The sequence below is a fragment of the Mytilus edulis genome, chromosome 11 (genome assembly GCF_963676685.1).
Source record: "Mytilus edulis chromosome 11, xbMytEdul2.2, whole genome shotgun sequence".
Taxonomy (NCBI): Eukaryota; Metazoa; Mollusca; class Bivalvia; order Mytilida; family Mytilidae; genus Mytilus; species Mytilus edulis.
The window spans coordinates 70,056,087-70,073,420 of record NC_092354.1 but is presented as its reverse complement, the minus strand read 5'-3'; the positions used below and the strand labels follow the sequence as shown (position 1 = coordinate 70,073,420).

General features: G+C 32.9%; 3 protein-coding genes across 3 annotated transcripts; 2 read left to right on the top strand and 1 right to left on the bottom strand.

The window, feature by feature from the left end:
* Positions 1–7,927: 7,927 nt before the first annotated feature.
* On the top strand, positions 7,928–8,443 carry LOC139494547 (uncharacterized). The gene has a single exon (XM_071282708.1). It carries the CDS (start codon positions 7,928–7,930, stop codon positions 8,441–8,443), a length of 516 nt encoding a protein of 171 aa, XP_071138809.1.
* Positions 8,444–8,999: 556 nt separating this feature from the next.
* LOC139494546 (uncharacterized) lies at positions 9,000–9,311 on the top strand. Its single transcript, XM_071282707.1, has one exon. It carries the CDS (start codon positions 9,000–9,002, stop codon positions 9,309–9,311), a length of 312 nt encoding a protein of 103 aa, XP_071138808.1.
* Positions 9,312–14,380: 5,069 nt separating this feature from the next.
* LOC139494545 (uncharacterized) lies at positions 14,381–17,123 on the bottom strand. Its single transcript, XM_071282705.1, has 3 exons — positions 16,982–17,123; positions 15,135–16,514; positions 14,381–14,718 (listed from the first exon to the last, which is right to left on the bottom strand). Exons 1-3 carry the CDS (start codon positions 17,121–17,123, stop codon positions 14,381–14,383), a joined length of 1,860 nt encoding a protein of 619 aa, XP_071138806.1.
* Positions 17,124–17,334: the final 211 nt, after the last annotated feature.

The following is a 17,334-nucleotide window of genomic DNA, read 5'->3' as shown; positions in this document are numbered from 1 at the left end:
GAAAATCAAATGGTTGCTGCCTAAGCGGTAACCTCTGCTATAGAAAAAGAAATTTCGTTGATACAGATTTGTCTGAGTGAATAAATATTAAAGCACGAGCGCAACTTTCTATTCTTGTAATGCAGAATAATTGTAACTTCATAGGAACTATTTGACAGGATGCCGAGAATATGGAAAGCTATTTAGCACAATAACACAAAAACAAATCTGATGACAGAGTCTGACAAGCAACTGTACAAGCATTTCAATAATTTTATAACTATTTTCAATTGTATATACACTCAAAGCTGTTGACTATTTAAAGTAAAAGCGTGCAGCATCCTGTTTGGTATATATTGACAGCGATTATTATTGTCTTTAAATTATTGAACAGGACTAGAATTTTCTTTTAAATTCATTAAATAGTGACTTCGATTGCTTAATATAATTGTGTATTAAAAACTGATAATATAGTGTTTATATACTAATAAAAACATTTTGAGTACGTTTGATTCTTATGCAACTTTTGGGTTCATAGACATATTCGAAAGTGGCTGCTAGAGGCTGCTGACGAGTGGCTGCTAGCTTGAGCCTGGTCATTAGGGAACAATTTAACAATGATTGAATTTAGTAGTGTCAACCTATGACCCGTGTATATAGCAAAATCATAAAAACACCGTTTGGTGCGGAACGTACAGATTAGGTAATAGGTAACAGGTGAATATACATGTACTATTGATATCGGTTTCAGATTCAACCCGGAACTTATTAATTATAGGATTATTGGAATTATTAATAATGTGGAAAAAAAGGGTCTGGAGTGGTGTCATTTTTAATCTACACCTTCGTCCTATATTAGCTATATATATATGGAAAGCCAACGGGTTTAAAATTCTTAATTCGTAACTTGTTAATTCGTAACTTGTAACTGTGTAATTTCTAAATTGTTAATTCGTAAATTGTTAATTTGTAACTTGTTACTGTGAAATTCATAATGCTTAAATCGTAAATTGTCAATTTGTAACTTGCACCTTTGTAGTTTCAACATTCTTAATCGGTAAATTGTCAGTTTGTTACTTGTAACTGTGCAATTTCATAATGCTTCATTCGTAAATTGTCGATTTGTAACTTGTATCTTTGTATCAAAATTCAACATTCTTCATTTGTTAATTGTCAATTTGTAACATGTAGATTTCAAAATTCTTTATTGGTTAATTGTCTTTTTGTACATTGATGTTTTGTAACTTGTAACATGTGACTTGTCGATTCGTGAATTGTCGATGTATGAAATGTCGAAGTGTTAAATGTCATTGTTGTATTATGCTAACGATCATTATGACGACAGATGGCGCTCGGCTTCTTCTTCTGTGTATAAGCCTCCTGTAAGTAGGAGCACCGCCATATGGAATGTATACCAAAGGAGTTTAAATCAATTATGTACAGCGCATACATATAAAAGATAACAAATTGATAAATAATTGTTTGTTTTATATGTCGGGTATGTATAAAAGGGACTCGGTTTTATATTGATGTAACCTCATATAAACATGTTTGTTTACTGCACTGGTCACCAAACCTGCAATGAGGTGTGTCACTTCCTTTATTAAGGTATATAGATGTGTCGCTGAAACGGGCTTCCTTCTTAACTTCGCAAATATATTACTGTCACTTGTAAATAAATTTCTACTTAATATTTAACCGGGACAAAACAAGACTTAAAAACATGAAATATAAGACGGTGCTGGAAAAATACTAATATTGTCCTGGGCCCGCAAATTTTGAACTCAAAGTATAATGGCAGAAATGGGTTGACAACCATAATTCATTAATATTATAATCTCAACATTAAAATTTCAGAAAAGAATGTAATAATCTAATGATATGTTTAAATACATGAAACAAATGGACTTTATTTATTTGGCTCCTGAGTATAAATGAACATAAATCAGGAATCTGATGTACAGTAGTTGTCGTTTGTTTATGTAATTTATACGTGTTTCTCGTTTCTTGTTTTTTTTAATTATAGATTAGACTGTTGGTTTTCCCGTTTGAATGGTTTTACACTAGTAATTTTGGGGCCCTTTATAGCTTGTTGCTCGGTGTGAGCCAAGGCTCCGTGTTGAAGGCCGTATCTTGACCTATAATGGGAAACTTTAATAAATTGTTATTTGGATGGAGAGCTGTCTCATTGGCGCTCATACCATATCTTCCTATATCTATATAAAAAAAAGTACTTTGCAAAACAAACTGAATGAAAAATTATTTTAAATGAGTCACTTAGTTTTAAAGTATACTATAAATCAAAACTGTGTTGAATATGCACTATTTTGTAATAAAATCTAAAGGAACCAGAAAACTAATCGAGGCCCTAAAATTTGAGATATTGTCAACCGGAATGCGAGAAAACCGCATATATTTTTATAGTCAGGTCAATAATGGGATGTCATATCGTCAATAGTATGGGACCAGTTTACATCTACCGAGCTAACACATAATATTTTCATGACATTATTGACTGGTTGTATGTATGTTTGTCAAAAATATTTACCAAAAAATATTTTATAGACATTTTATTTACATCAGAAATTATACATGAAAGATATTTTAACAATAATATTTCATCCCAATGTTTGATTGCTAATATAAAAATATTTTTTGTAAATATATTTTTATAATAAATAAATAAATATTCTTTGCTGATGTTTTTAAAACGTCAAATAGACAGTTATAAATGAGAACAATTGTATGTCGAGCAGATATTTCTTTTGCAATATTCAATCAATATCTGAAGGACATTTTTATATTACATTTAATATATATATATATTTTAGATGTGTAAACTGAGAAATATTTATAAAACATTTTTGATTAATATCTATGTAAAGCATAGGTTTGATGTATAATAAAATATATTTTTGATGTATAATAAAATATCTTTTTGATGTATAATAAAATATCTTTTTGATGTAACATCAATATAATTTTCTTTTCCTAATTAAAAATATAAAAATGGTAATATCTAATGAATATTTCAATAACATCATAACAACATATTTGTTCGATTTTATTTAGAAAACATTAGTTAAAGACATTTTCATAAACATTTTAAGATAATATGATTAATAGCTATTTGTAAGATGTTTGATAGAAATGTTTTCCAAATGTTTGTTAGTGATATTTGAGTGAAGCACATTTTTACATAATATTTCTAATTGATATTTGTAAGATGTACGACAAATGTTTTTTCCAATGTTTGTAAGTGATATTTGTGTGAAGCCCATGTTTGATATGAAAAAGGAAATACTTTTTATATGATTTTTTAATCAGATTAACATGAATGTTTCCTCATTTTTGGTAGAAGAGTTTTAACAATTCTAATCTAACTTAGATGAAAATTCCAATTAAGTCAAAAGAAAATTTATCTAGCGAATAGCGATTGTATTTGAAGAGCATTGAGGACTCAGTAAAAATTAAAATGATAAAGTTATACCAAATAGGACTACGATAATATGTGCCTAGAACTAGAAAATTCTTTGTATTTTGCTTAATTCAAAGTTTTTAAAACAGTGTTTATAAAAATTAATATCATTGATATTTCATGCCAATAAAGAAATATAAGCCAACATTGTGCCAACAATATGCCAAATTATTAGGTACTTATCTCCCCCTTTATACCATATAATTGAAAATTATTTTTTTTATATTATTCCAACGTTCTAACGAAAAAAATGTGCTCTTCATTCTCTTTATCTAACATTTTCAAATCTGTGTAGTCATTTAAATGTATTAACCTAAATGATTGAATAATTTTATGCACAAACATAAAATATTTAAAACCAGCCCAAAACAACAAATACAATTTGAATATACTTTTTTCATCTTATATCATCATATTTCAAATGACAGGAGTGCATTTTCTGAATAAATATAAGATAATATGTACCAGTAGATTTGATGAGTTGTCTTATAATCATTCTTTTCAATGCATCAACATTTTATGGGTATATGGTTGACAGACTGTATTTTAAAATCATTTGGTAGACATCCATAAACCATATCCTAGACATGAGAAGAATATCTTGTCCAGATGTTTGAAAGATGTTGTCTGGATATTTTCAATTGACACTGAATAATATCAAAATTATGTTATTTCAATATAAAATCAAGATATTTAAAAATAATGATCTTTAAACATTCAGAACAAATATTTCCAGAAAATATGCTATTCACATGAGTAAAGCCAGACATATCACGTCAAAAACATTTTTTTTAATGATATTTTGGAGACATTTTGCAATATATTTTAAAAATATCAATAAAATGTTTTTTTTGCTACCTGGGTACAAACACCAATAAGCTTGAAAGAATACAGCGACAACCTGTGAGATTGATTTATAACAGGAGAGCACAAATCCAAAGAAGTTGGTTGCGTCTCAAACACGCTCACCAAACTGAAACTACAAGACATACAGACAAGACGCTCAAGTCAGAAGCTAATATTTCTGTACGAGGTGGTCGCAGTGCTATAGAACCAGACAATTTAAAAAAAAAAGCTCGTCCAAAAAGAACCCTAAATTGCTGGCAAGGGCCCGATTTAACAATTATCAGTCAAGAAATGTTGTGAACAAACATGCAGATAAAAAACTACAAGAAGTGGTTTGAGATCTGAACGAGTAAAATACAACAATATTCTAACTCATTTTTCGTAAAAACAGTATTCGAATAGAACCACATTGAAGAAGCGTAGTGCGTACACCGAGCGTTGACAGCCGTTCAGAAACTATTCTCGTGTATCGTCAATACATCAACGGCGCTCTCTCTACCGTTGTATTAAAGCGGGTCTTTGTATCCGCAACGTTCTCCTACAGATACAGATCTAAAATTATCATGCATGGTACAAGATTGAAATATACTAGGAGGTGTCCCCTCTATATATGTTTTAATGACCATGATCGTTAAACTATGAAACTGTTTATTCTTTACTACACGCGTCACCTACATAAATTTGAGAATGGAGATGGGGAATGGTGTCAAAGAGACATCCCGACCATAGAGCAGACAACAACCGAAGGCCACCAATGGGTCTTCAATGCAACGAGAAACTCCCGCACCCGGAGGAGTCCTTCAGCTGGCCCATAAACAAATATGTATACTAGGTCAGTGATACCGGACGTCATACTGAACTCCGAATTATACACAAGAAACAAAAAATAAAAATCATACAAGACTAACAAAGGCCAGTGTTTTTTTTTTAAATCTCAAACCCCCCTTCCTAATGCTCCCACTTTTTAACAAATTGACGCCCTCTCCCTCTTACTTGTCAGAGAAAAGATCTTGCCATATCGCCATTTTCATGAAAGAGGCAATTATCTCTTATATGCTTACACTAATTATACCCCACGCAACGAAATAGCGGAGGGTGTAATGTTTTGACCCGTCCGTCTGTCTGTCTGTCGTTCCGTCCGTACGTCAGTCCATCGGTCTTGTTTCTTGTCATCGCAACTCCTCTCAAACCACACAACAGAATTTCATGATATTAAGGACATACTAAGTAGATTTGCATATCGACAAGAAATTACAATTCATTTTTTTTCTAGAAGTTACGCCCCTTTGAACTTATTTGCTTCGATATACCTCTGCAACAGTTTATCGCCGCAACTCCTCTGAAATCACACCACAGAATTTCATAAAACCTTGTAGATAATAAAGACATACTATGTAGATGTATATATCGACAGGAAATAATGATTCATTTTTTTTTTCTTATACAACTTTATTTTCTTACAGTTATTTTATTTCTCCAGTGACAATGTGGGGACGTGGGGCATGTGAGCGCGCTCACTAAGGTTCTTTTATTTTATTTCTCCACGAAAATAGAAATTATTTGGGGTTTGGCCAAAGGAGTATGTATTTGGTCATTTTTAAAGTAAAATGATAGCCTGGGATCCAGGCTGACTGCTCGACAGAAGAGCCAGGCGGAATGCAACCTGGTTTGTCAATAGGATAGTAGGATTATATTGTTACGAATTCATTGCAAATGATTTTTTATTTTATATTTGACATGCAAATTTAAAAGAAAAAAATAGGTACAAATGTATATTGATTAACACCGTGAATCATTTCAGTTAATTAATGATTGACAACATGATAGATTTAGTAAGGTTACCGGGCTATAAGGAAGTGTGGCACCAGGTGGGGTTAATATCGGGAGTACGGGGCATTAAGCAGCTTTTGAGATCGAGGGAGTCGTGAATATTTTGGTCTTTTTGGTTGTCATTTTTATTGTAGGAAATCTGGTAGCGGCAATTTTTAAGCTTCTTGACCAGAAAAATTCAGTAGGCATATATATAGACAGCTACTACACAGAATAAAGAAGTATACCCCCAGAGTCTCCCGAGAGGGGGGAGGATGAGAGGCTCAACAAAACAGATCAAACGACAATGACTAGGAAACGAAAACGGACAAAGACACAGATGGTGCAAACAACTTTGACAGGAGAGAAGGCAGAAGCTAAATGCCATTGTGGAAAGATCTGCAAGAACCAAAGAGGCTTAAAGATCCACCAGTCAAGGTCTGGATGCAGTCGAGGAATTGTTAAAGAGCAGCGCACAGATTTATCTGGTGAGACGCAGGAGAATCCTAGCCAGGACACAAACCATAGCGCAAGGAATCTCTCAGCATCAGTCACATTCCACGACAGCAGTCAAAGCTTGAATGGTGAGGAGCCTATTACACAGCAAAGGCAAGAGACATCACATCAGAAAGAACGGATAGCATGGCCAAAGATGAACAGCGAAGCCCAATGGAGAGATCTGAACGATGATTTAGGGGTAATTCTAGAAACATCACTCCAAGGATGTGTTGAGAGGAGAATAGAAACACTGACTACACTAGTATATAACATCGGGAAGGAGAGATTTGGTGTTGAGGAGTGGAAAGAAAGGAGTAACACCAAGCAGACGCCAAACAGGAGAGAACAGAAGATTAAACAGCTAAGGAAGGAGCTCAAAGACCTAAACCGAAGGTACAAGAAAAGCAATGAGATAGAAAAGTTGGGAATAGCTTGCATTACAGACAGTGTTAGAGAGGAATTGAGAAGAACTAGAAGGGCAGAACAACTCAAGAATAGTAATAAGAAGAAAGCGAAAAATAGAGTAAACTTTATTCAGAATCCATACAACTACACAAAAACACTGTTGGGTGGAGAAAGAACAGGGCATCTGCATTGTAGTAAGGACGAAGTAGAAAAGTTTCTGCATGAAACCCACTCGGACAAAGAAAGAGAGACACCTTTGGGATATTGCCCAAGAGTTAAAGAAGAAGAACAACCAACAATAGAATTTGAAACAAAGGAACCAACATGGAAGGAAGTTTGTGAGGTGGTAAAAAAGGCAAAAACAGGATCAACACACTATGGAAAAAAGGAACCATTCCTGAAAGCTGGCAGAAAGCAGAAGGATGCTTTGTACCAAAAGAAAAAGATTCAAAAGACATCTCACAGTTTAGGACAATTTCATTGTTTAGCGTCGAGGGAAAAATCTACTTCTCTGTATTAGCAAACAGGGCAACGAAGTATATGGTAGAGAACAGCAACATTGATACATCTATGCAGAAAGGAGGCATTGCAGGTTTTTCAGGATGTGTAGAACATATAAGTCTTCTTAGCCAACTCATACACGAGGCAAAGTCAGGAAAGAAAAATTTGGCAGTAGTATGGTTAGACCTGGCAAATGCATATGGATCAGTACCACACAAATTGATAGAGATGGCAATGGATCACTACCACATTCCAGAACACATCAAGAAGATAGTCTTAAAGTATTTTGATGGAATACTGCTGCGAATTACTGTAGATAACAAGACCACAGCATGGTAGAAGTTAGAGAAAGGAATAGTTACTGGTTGTACCATCTCACCAATACTATTCATTATGAGTATGAATATCATCATGAAGGCAGCAGAAAGAGAAACAAGAGGCCCAAAGACGGATTCAGGGATTTTTCCACCAGCAACAAGAGGGTTCATGGATGACCTTACAGTAACAACATCATCCCATATACAAGCAAGATGGATACTGACAGCACTGGAAGAAGTAGTCACTTGGGCAAGGATGAAATTTAAGCCAAGGAAATCAAGATCAATGATACTGAAAAAGGGTCAGATAACAACAAAGTTCCAGCTTAAGATCCAAGGGGACGAAATACCAACAATAGTAGACAACCCTATAAAGTGCATTGGAAAATTTGATGAATTTAAGGACAATACCAGTGTGAAGACAATACAAACTGAGGTTGTAGAATGGCTTAAGAAGGTAGATAAGAGTGGATTGCCTGGAAAGTTTAAGGCTTGGATATACCAACATAGGCTGTTCCCAAGACTGACATGGCTTCTCATGATCTATGAAATGACAGCAACAACAGTCGAATCTATAGACAGAAAGATCAACAGTCACCTAAGAAGATGACTAGGAGTACCACCAAGTTTTACAGCCATAGGCCTTTACAGTAGTTCATCACAACTACAGCTACCTTTAACATCAACTTTGGAGGAATACAAGGTATCAAAGAGCGGATAGCAGGATCAGTAAGGCTGGAATACAGACACGTACTGGGCGTAAATGGTCAGCGAGAACTGCAGTAGATCAAGCAGAAAGTATTCTTCACCACAAAGACATAGTTGGCAAAACCTGTACTGGTAGACAAGGCTTAGGAATGACACATTCCCAACAGTGGTCAAAGGCAACACCAAAAGAGAAGAGTATCATAGTACAGTCAGAAATAAGAACAGTAGAAGAAGAACAAAGAAGGGCAAAAGCAGTAGAGCTTAGCCGTCAAGGAGCATGGATGAAGTGGAACTTGCCAGAAAGAAAGATCACATGGGCAGAGTTATGGAGGATGGAACCATTCAGAATTTCATTCATGCTTAGGTCAGTGTACGATACACTTCCTTCCCCTTCAAACTTACACCAGTGGGGACTGATAGAAGAACCAAGCTGCAAGTTATGTGGTGATTGAGGTACTATGGCACATATACTTTCAGACTGCAAGGTTGCTCTGACACAGGGAAGGTATCGATGGCGGCACGACAAGGTCCTTAAACATCTAGCAGAGATCCTTGATATTGAGAGAAGAAAGAAGAGACCATCAAAAACAGAGGCAAAGCAGATCAGATTCGTTAGAGAGGGAGATACGGGACATGCAACAAAGTCACAACAGCACTTCATCTTGGACAAGGGCAGTAAATGGAACATGAGAGCTGACATTGGAAAGAAGCTTGTGTTTCCAGAATGTGTACAGACAACCCTACGCCCAGACATTGTAGTTTGGTCATAGTCGTCAAAGATGATAGTTGCAATAGAACTGACAGTTCCTTGGGAAGAGAGATGTGAAGAGGCATACCAGCGGAAAAAGGAAAAGTACACAGAGCTCATGACAACATGTAGAGAGAGATGTTGGAAAGCGTGGCTGTTCCCAGTAGAAGTGAGCTGCAGAGGTTTTCCTGCACAGTCAGTATGGAGGATGCTACAGGCAATGGGAATAGTTGGAAAGGAAAGAAAGACAGCAGTAAGACAGCTAGGGGAAGCAGCAGAGCGTTCATCTTGCTGGTTATTGCATCGCCGAGATGATCTGAGCTGGAAGCCGAGTGCTGATGAGTAGAGGTTTGGCAACCTCTACTGACCCGCCAACCAGAGGATGAAATGGTACAGGGTCGAAACATCTGGTGAAGGTTGGAACCATCTGTGTGAAGACAATACAAACTGAGGTTGTAGAATGGCTTAAGAAGGTAGATAAGAGTGGATTGCCTGGAAAGTTTAAGGCTTGGATATACCAACATAGGCTGTTCCCAAGACTGACATGGCTTCTCATGATCTATGAAATGACAGCAACAACAGTCGAATCTATAGACAGAAAGATCAACAGTCACCTAAGAAGATGACTAGGAGTACCACCAAGTTTTACAGTCAAAGATGATAGTTGCAATAGAACTGACAGTTCCTTGGGAAGAGAGATGTGAAGAGGCATACCAGCGGAAAAAGGAAAAGTACACAGAGCTCATGACAACATGTAGAGAGAGATGTTGGAAAGCGTGGCTGTTCCCAGTAGAAGTGAGCTGCAGAGGTTTTCCTGCACAGTCAGTATGGAGGATGCTACAGGCAATGGGAATAGTTGGAAAGGAAAGAAAGACAGCAGTAAGACAGCTAGGGGAAGCAGCAGAGCGTTCATCTTGCTGGTTATTGCATCGCCGAGATGATCTGAGCTGGAAGCCGAGTGCTGATGAGTAGAGGTTTGGCAACCTCTACTGACCCGCCAACCAGAGGATGAAATGGTACAGGGTCGAAACATCTGGTGAAGGTTGGAACCATCTGAAGACATCAAAGCACCGGCAGAGAGCGACAGGGATTCATAGATGAAGGAAGATGAGCAGTCAAGAGAATATGACAGCAGAAAAGTAGAATACCATCATCTGTAAGTAATAATAAAAAAAAAAAATAATTAATACATAAAATTGAGAATGGAAATGGGGAATGTGTCAGAGAGACAACAACCCGACCATATAACCGACAACAGCAGAATAGAATATATATGTAAGCCCTTTCCTGTCAGAATAAAATGGTCCGATAATAGCATTTTATTATTAATAGAAATTGTTTAACAATTTACTAGTACCTGGGGTTTTCAGTAATGATGTAGCCTTTCAAAGCCGACTATATGGTATTAGGTTTTCACGGTCATTGATGAAGGCCGTAGGTTGCCTATAGTTGCTTACATTGACTTTATTTGTACTTCGCGTTGGTGGGTAGTTGTCTTATTGGCAATCATACGATTTATTACCACATCTCCTTATTGTATATACCTGAATAATCCAGTCGTAATAATCCACTGACCAACAACTAGTTCATTAACGCCGTATTTAGGAGAGATCAATTACGTTGAGGGACTGAACTAATCGGGATGTTTTTTTTTATATAGTTTCCGTTATCGAACGAAAGTCCACGTCTAAAACTGGGATCCTGTAAACATGCAATTTTTGTTTTGCTTTTTTTAGACGCATTTTCTGTAATTAATGGATTCAAATAACTTAGGTATGTATTCCAAATGGAGGTAATCCGACTAACAGGAGGATTATACACCGAAGAAGAACCACCCGAGCGCCATCTGTCGTCATAATGATCGTTAGCATAAAACAACGATGACATTTAACACTTCGACATTTCACACATCGACAATTTACGAATCGACAGTAGTATAGTACTTGAACGAGTCCAGCGCACCCCCTTAAAAAAAAATTTGACCCCTAAAAAATTACCCTCATTTCAAGTAAAAAAGCCCTAAATTTTCATAAAAAAAGCAAAAACACCCAAAAAACACCAAAATTTTCTTACTCTCAAAAAAAATCTTTTTTACTTTGGAAAAAAAAACGTTATTAAAAACATTCAAAAAACAACAAAAAAATTCCAAAAACAAAAATTAAAAAAACCGGGAGAACAGGCAGAGAAAGAATTCTGTGGGATTTAAGAGAAAAAAAATCAATTTTTCTCAACTAAGAAATGGTAAAAAATGAAAGAAAAGCAAGCGAGCGGAGCGAGATACACTCCGGTTTTCCTTAAAAAATGGAAGCGAACGGTTTCCCTTAAAAAATGGAAGCGAACGAGCGGAGCGAGATACACTCCGATTCCCTTTATGAATTACCAAAATATCCCCAATGTGCTATCATATGTGGTCAAACTGGATGTGGAAAAACAGAGTTTGTTCTTGATTTCTTAGAAAAAGAATATAGTGGGGTGTTCAAATATATAGTCATACTTTGTCCAACCATCCTATGGAACAAAGCATACAAAAATCGTGAATGGATTGGTGATGTTAGAAAACCAAAAACAAAAAATCTAATAATTGTTAATCCTATTGTTGAAGTGAAAGAAGCGAACGGTTCCCTTTATGAAGAAGAGAAGCTACAAGAACTACTAAGAATGTTCTTTAAAAAATATGCTGGTCATTCAACATTATATATCATTGATGACTGCAGTGCAACAAAAGAACTAACAAAGAAAAAAGATATGCTGTCCGAGCTTGCATTTTCAGGAAGACACGCGGAACAATCAGTGTGGGTCATTTCACAGAGATACAACTCTGTTTTAAAAGATTTAAGAGAACAAACAAAATGGTTATGCATGTTTTACACAAAAGATAGAGATAGTTTTGATAATTGTCTAAGAGAAAATGATGTTATTCCTACTTTGGAAGAAAGACAAAAAATAAAGGAAGAACTTAAAAAAAAGAAACATCGTAAATTAATATTAAAGATAGATCAACCTACTGATTATTGGTTACTTAATTAATTTTGTTTAGCAATTCTCAAGCAATGCTTAAGTAATTCTTAAGTAACTCTTAAGCAATTTAACAAAATAAGCAATAAAAAAAAGCAATGCTGTTGGAAATACTAACAATTGCAACAAACACTGCAGTCTTATCATTGGTTGGATATGTTGTATTTAATTTTTTTAAAGTTAAAAATAAATTATATCCGTTCTTTGAAACGTATAAAATGAATGCTGAAGAATTGTTAAGCGAGCAAATTGTGGAAAACATAAATATTGATGATGATAAACAAGCGAGCGAAGTGAGCGGTTCCCTTCAAGAAAAAAAACGCGAAAGATTATCATCCGTTGTTGCTGGTGGGAGTAGTAAACAATATCTGGGTAAAGAATTACAACTGTCAGATATTGATAAAATGACAACAGAACAAATAAACAAACTATACTGTAAATATGAAGCACGATTGGGAGCTAGTATGACCAAGACATTAGGAAACTCTTTTATAAATTTATATGTTATGGGTGTATCAAAGTATTTCAATGTTGTTAATCCACTAAAATTAATACAAGACTTAGAGGAAGATCCTTTTATCAATAATGCTTTAACTAATACATGTTGTGAACTGTACTATAGATATGGAATGTATCTTGCTCCTTTTACTGCAATGTTAACAACAGCAAGACATATCGAACCACTCGCTTCGCTCGATTTCCGAAAAAAAGATGAAAATAATGACATAAAAAATGATGAATGAAACTCCTGAACAAATAGAAAACAAAGAAGAAAAAAAAGAAGTATTTAAAAAAACCCAAACCAAAAGACCCAAAAAGAGTAGCTGCTGGTCAGAAAGGTGCAGAAGTAAGAATAAGAAATGCAGAATTGAGAAAAAAAGAAGTAGAAAAATTAAAAAAAGAAAATTTAAAAATCAAACAAATAACAAAAGATTCTGATACAGAAACAGATTATGAATCAAACGAACATATCCCTTCGGTCAAGAAACACTCCGGTTCCCTAGTTGATTATAAATTTGTACTTTTTTCTATAAGTATTGTTGGATTGGGATTGTTTTTTTACAACCAAAGTAAGAAACCAGAAAGAATGATTAAAGAAATCGTGGTGGGTAAGGAAATAACAAAACCAGAAAAACAAAAGAAAGAAATTGATCCTTTTGAATTTAATTAAATTTAGTACATTAAAATGACAACTCAAAAAGACGGAAAATAAATAGCAAATATATTATATCATGCTGGAGTGGAAACATTGTTAACAGTTGGATATGCAGAAATGGGTAAAAAGGTATTAAGGAGGCCAGCACCAAAAGTGGATTTTAATATGAATGATGTTGTAATGTTATCCATTGATATATTACTTGCAATGGCAACAAAAGATATGTTGATTAAGCAAGGTATTATACCTGCTGATATTATGAAGTATTTTTTTTTTATAAAATGGCAAGTGCTTTAACAATGATGCTTGGTTGGGCAATAACACATGCTTTTGCATTTTCAGGGAGTAATTATTTATTTTCACATATGGGTAGTAATGCAAATGAAGAGAAAATAAGACATGATAAAGCTATAGAAAAATTAGAAAAAGCACAAGCAGAATGGAATAAAAAACGAATACAAAGATTAGATTTTATAAATGAACACTTACAAAAGGAACATCATGCGGTTCAGACTTTTGATGATGTTGACCAGGCAATGAAACTATACTATCGTGTCACGAATAAAAAATTAACTCCATTATCACCTAAACCTACATAAAGTGATTTTTATACTCCATCAGAAGACCAGAAAAATAGAGAAATTGCATTTGTTGTTGGTGGTATGACATTAACTGGTTTTATTGTTTGGATAATAAAATAAATTAAAATCCAAAAGGTTGAGTATCTATTCCATTATCTAAAATATATCTTTTGTCGTCGAATGGAGACATACTTATTTTATTTACTTCATTAACAAACATTTTGTGTTTGCTAGAGTTCATTGTACACATTTTATTCATTTTGGTTTTATTATTGAACAAACAATCTTTATAATCATCAAATTTAATATCTTTATTTATTGTAGTTTTTCCAATTCCTTTTAATTTTTTTCTTCACTTAAATCTGTTAATGTAAAAGAATATGCTTTACTTTTTAAAAAAACTATTTCATTCATAATTTTCCCATTAAGTTCATCTTTAAATTTACCAATTACTTTTTTATTTTTTTCTGAATATAAAGGGTGATCTTTTGGATAACCAGACGTATCTAGTTCATCTATTATTTCTTCCATGTCTTTATAAATATCTTTGGTTTTTATATTCAAAATCATACTATCAGTATCACTTGCAACTAATTCATTCTTTTCCCATAATTCATTAGCAACATCATAATAAAAGCTATACATTAATTGTTTTGAGTAATCCAATATAGCCTGTCCTAAATAAATAGGTTTATTAAATTTTACAGAAGTAACATTATTTTCAATTGCAACAAAGTTATCATTAAATATTATTGAGTCTTTAAAATTTGTTTTTTTTTATATATTTTTTTACTTCTTCCCTGTCTGCAAATAATTTTATTTCACTTCTTCCTCTGATATTTTCTAATGTTTTGCCATAGAAACTATTGTTCATCAGTTTCCAAAGATCTTTTTCAAAATCTGATTTTGCTTTAGTTCTTTGTTCTGTATTGAAATTTATGTATTTTGCTAACCAATTTGATTCTTTAAATGAAATTGTTCTGTAAACTTTTGTTACCTTTATTCCAAGTTTTATACATTTTTTTTAAAATGCTATCGTGAATTATATATTTTTTTTTATCTCTCAATGTTAAAAATAATTTTTCTTCATTACCTATTGGTTTGTCTCCCAATAGATTTAATTGGTAATCAGATAATTTTTCTTTTTTTATTTTCATTTTTTCTGGTGCTAAAGGATATTTAGTCGTTTTATTTTTACATTTTTTTGTGTATTTTAAATCACATTCAATTAAACATCCTCTTCCTTTTGGAATTTTTTTATAATAATTTGGATCTTTTTCCCATTTAAAATCTTCTTCGGGAAGTTTTTGAGACATAGCCAATCCATATAAATTATTTGCATCTAGATACAACAAATAATTTTTTTTTTTAAATTTATTTAAGTTTTTTCCTTCCTTTAATAATTCTAAACATTCTTTTTCTTCATGTTCATCTATTATTCTATAATCTTCATTATGATTTGAAGTATATTTGTTGAAGGCTTTTACATGTCTTGGTCCTAGAACACCAGAAAATCCTCCTCTTATTCCTTTCTCAAACATTTGTAACATATCAACATCAGTTAACAATTCTAATTTTATTTCTGTATATTTTAATCCACATTGCCATGTTAAACCTGGAGCAGAATAACAATAACATTGGTCTATTTCATGATATTTTATAAAGAATTTTCTAAATTTTACGAATGCATCGGCTAAGATAAGAACATCTGTTTTGAGATATAAATTATGATAGTCTAATAAAGTTTTACAATTATAATGTTCCCAGACTCTTTGTGCATGTTTGTACTCTTCTTTTGTAATTGTTTCTTTTTTTAATTTAGAATAAAAAAATTCTATTTCAGGAAGTTTTTTATCTTCAAATTTTTTTATAGAATCTATGTATTCATATGGATAGAATCCTTTTTGTTTTAAAAGAGCTATATTACCTTTAAACTCTTTTTCTAAAATAGGAAACTCATCCATTGATTTGGAAATATCTGATAAGCCTTTTAACATAAATCTATATAAATCTAGGCATCTTAATTTTTTATAATTTGATCCATAATCTATAGAAATATAATTTTCTGAGTTTTTAGAAAGAAGTTTTACTTTATTATATTCATCTTCATATTTCATTAATTCTTCGATTAAAAAGTGGAAATCATAATTTGATCCATTATGAAGGAACACGGGTATTAATTTTGTTGCTTTACCTTCTTTTGTGTTACACGATTGACACGCTGCTCCTCTATATTTACCTGAAAGATGATTATGTTCTCTTACTTTTTCGCTTTCTTTAAATTCTTCTCCACAAATATAACATCCAGTTGCTTCTTGAAATTCATCTTCTTCATGATTATTTAATATTGGTTTTTTCTTTTCGTTAAGGTAGATCTTATAAGTTATTTCTTTGAATATCTTCATTACTTTTTCCACATATGTTTCTACTGCATCATCACCAACATAAGAAAAGTATTGTGGTTTATATATTTCTGGATAATCAGAATGAACATACATACCATAACTATTTATTTCTTGTTTACTTATTGGTTTTATATAAGATTTATTAGGATCTATATATCTTTATTCTCATAAAGCCAATGCATTACATCGGTACAGAGATAACAAATACAATCTGGAGTACATGATTGCATGGGTATATTATTTGCTTCAAAATCACAATATATAACAAATGGTAATCTATTTTTAAAATGATGATTATTAAATTTAAGAATATTTTTTCCTGGTTTTGGCATTATGTTTTTACAATGTTCGTTATCATAACATATTTTTTTATGTTTTATTAGTGTTTCTTATCTTTGAAATCCTTGCAAACAATTTCTACATATAAACGATTTACTTCTATTCTTATCACACATAAAACTATTTAAATCTTTAATTAGACAATAATGAGTATGTTCGTTACTTTCAATGTATAAGAGATCAATTACGTTTTTACTTTCTACGTTTGATATATAAACTGGATGTAAAGATTGTTTCTTTGTTTGATCCTCTAAAGCAAATACATTTATACTTAGATTATTTTGTTTCTCTACTTTTGGGATATCTTTTATTGATACAGGATATTCAATTCCTTTCATGTTAATTTCATTTTCATATTCTTTATATTTTGTTACTCTTTGTTCGTCTTTATTGGCTGGAAATAAACTTGCTAATATTGACCAAAGAAAACACTTATTATCCTTTTTATTTTGAACATTAATAATATTACTTGATTTAAATTGAAGGGGAATATAAGACGAAGCTCTTTGATATTCATATTTATATAGTTTTACTTTTACACTTTTGATA